Raw genomic sequence first — 1889 nt, 5'->3', positions numbered from 1 at the left:
GAATACGAAGCAGCCACAGCAGCAGCAGCCGGAGGTGCTAAGGCTAAAACGACAACAACAACACAAACCGCAGATGTATCCATTCAGAAGGCATTAGACAGCGAAAAAGCTACAGCTATTAACGACAAAGTGATGGAATTTATAGCGCTCGACAACCAGCCCTTTTCTGGCGTCGAGAACCCGGGTTTTCGTAACCTAATAGCCCTTTTGGAGCCGCGTTACACCATCCATAGCCATCGCTTCTTCTCTGACATCCCCTGCCTGCCCTCAATGATGCCGTCGCCACATATTTGAGGATACACTTTTATTTACTTTATTTAGTTTTTTGAACTAACGCTGACATGCATGTGTGTGTCTGAACATTTTTAAGAAGTTGGCATTTTTTCTTTCACCTTAGCTGTGGTTTGAGGATGCACTTTATTTTTTGATTACATTTTTGTAACTCAGGCTGACTATGTAAATGCATATAATTTCATATTTGGTATAAATATTTGACTTCACAAATACCTATGCAGGCATGGATCTGTTCAGTAATTTTCAAGAGATGCTCTTTGTATTGTGAATTGATTTGTTTCCTTTGTTATGTAAAGCGAATTAACACTTTTTGTGTGATAGCATAAAAAAATAAACATTTGAAGAACCAAAACCTTTTGTTTGCTGCTATAGATAAGCCAGAGCTACTAAATAATTGTTTTTCATAACTGCATCCAGCATAAGAATAAAGTTGTAAAATCACAAGAATAAAGTCATAAACGACAATAAAGTTACATCCATTTATATTAATTTATTAAAGCATATTATTAATGTGGTGAGAAGCAAAGCCTACGGTACACATTAGCTATTTGCTAGTTTAGTGTTGGATGTGACCTGTCTGGGTTATGTTCTCTGTTGTTTTCCAGCAACAGTTGGTCTCAGATCCTAAATTGCCTCCCAATAATCAAAATCCCTAAACTGGTTTAAATTTTCATGTTTCAACAGAAATTATGCAAGGAATCCTCCTTCTTACTAATATCTTTTAAAAAGTATATTGTTGTCGTAATAATAATGATATTAATAATTGTAAATATTTTTTAGCCTCTCATGGCTGCTTCTGTTTAACATTAAAAAGAAAGGAGACGATAGCAGAAGTAACTCATGATCACCTTTTTTTTCATCTTTTTCTTCTCCTTTTTGCTCAGGTTAGCAAACGGGTCGTCTGCTTCCTCCTGGGCCTGCTGTGCGATCACGTCCTCAGCACTCTGTTGGTCAGAAACCAGAGGAAGAGACGATGACACAGAGCAGAAGGAGGTGAGAGGAGACATGTGGAGGTCAAACGCACCATCATATTGTCTCCATCATCGTCGTCGTCCTCCTCATCGTCGTCCATCTTCTGTTGCCGTACAGCTCCTTTTCCTTTCTGCAGAGTTCAGACACAGGGGGAGGACGCTGCTGGTGAATCAGGGCTCATATGGACCAACCACAGTCCAACCCCCCAGGATCTAAGCTTCTGTATAATCCAGCTGCTCTATGATGTTGGTCAACATCTACGAACACTAGCGGCGCAGCGACTGATCGGCCCTTAGTTCAACATTAAACCAGTCTTAATGCTCTGGAGATTTATTTAACATTTGGGAGGAGGGTTTCGTGTGGAATTTAAAAAGGTTTTTATAGTTTTCACATACATTTATATATATATATATATATATATATACGTGTATATACATATATACAAGTATATATACATATATACAAGTATATATACATATATACAAGTATATACACATATATACAAGTATATACGTGTATATACATATACACGTATATTAGGGCTGCAACAACGAATCGATAAAATCGATAAAAATCGACTTTTAAAAGCGTTGGCAACGAATTTCATCATCAATTAGTTGTGT

General features: G+C 37.5%; 1 protein-coding gene across 1 annotated transcript in view; it reads right to left on the bottom strand.

Moving 5' to 3' along the window:
* Positions 1-1889, bottom strand: part of abcf1 (ATP binding cassette subfamily F member 1) — a 26659-nt gene that overhangs the window by 17786 nt on the left and 6984 nt on the right. Inside the window, exons 4-5 of the mRNA XM_015397913.1 lie at positions 1319-1405; positions 1143-1238 (exon numbers count right to left, since the gene is read on the bottom strand). Coding sequence (XP_015253399.1) covers positions 1143-1238; positions 1319-1405 — 183 coding nt within the window. The remainder of the gene's footprint in view (positions 1-1142; positions 1239-1318; positions 1406-1889) is intronic.

Source organism: Cyprinodon variegatus, unplaced genomic scaffold, assembly GCF_000732505.1.
Source record: "Cyprinodon variegatus isolate N-32 unplaced genomic scaffold, C_variegatus-1.0 Scaffold897, whole genome shotgun sequence".
Lineage (NCBI taxonomy): Eukaryota > Metazoa > Chordata > Actinopteri > Cyprinodontiformes > Cyprinodontidae > Cyprinodon > Cyprinodon variegatus.
This window is presented reverse-complemented; position numbering and strand designations above follow the sequence as displayed.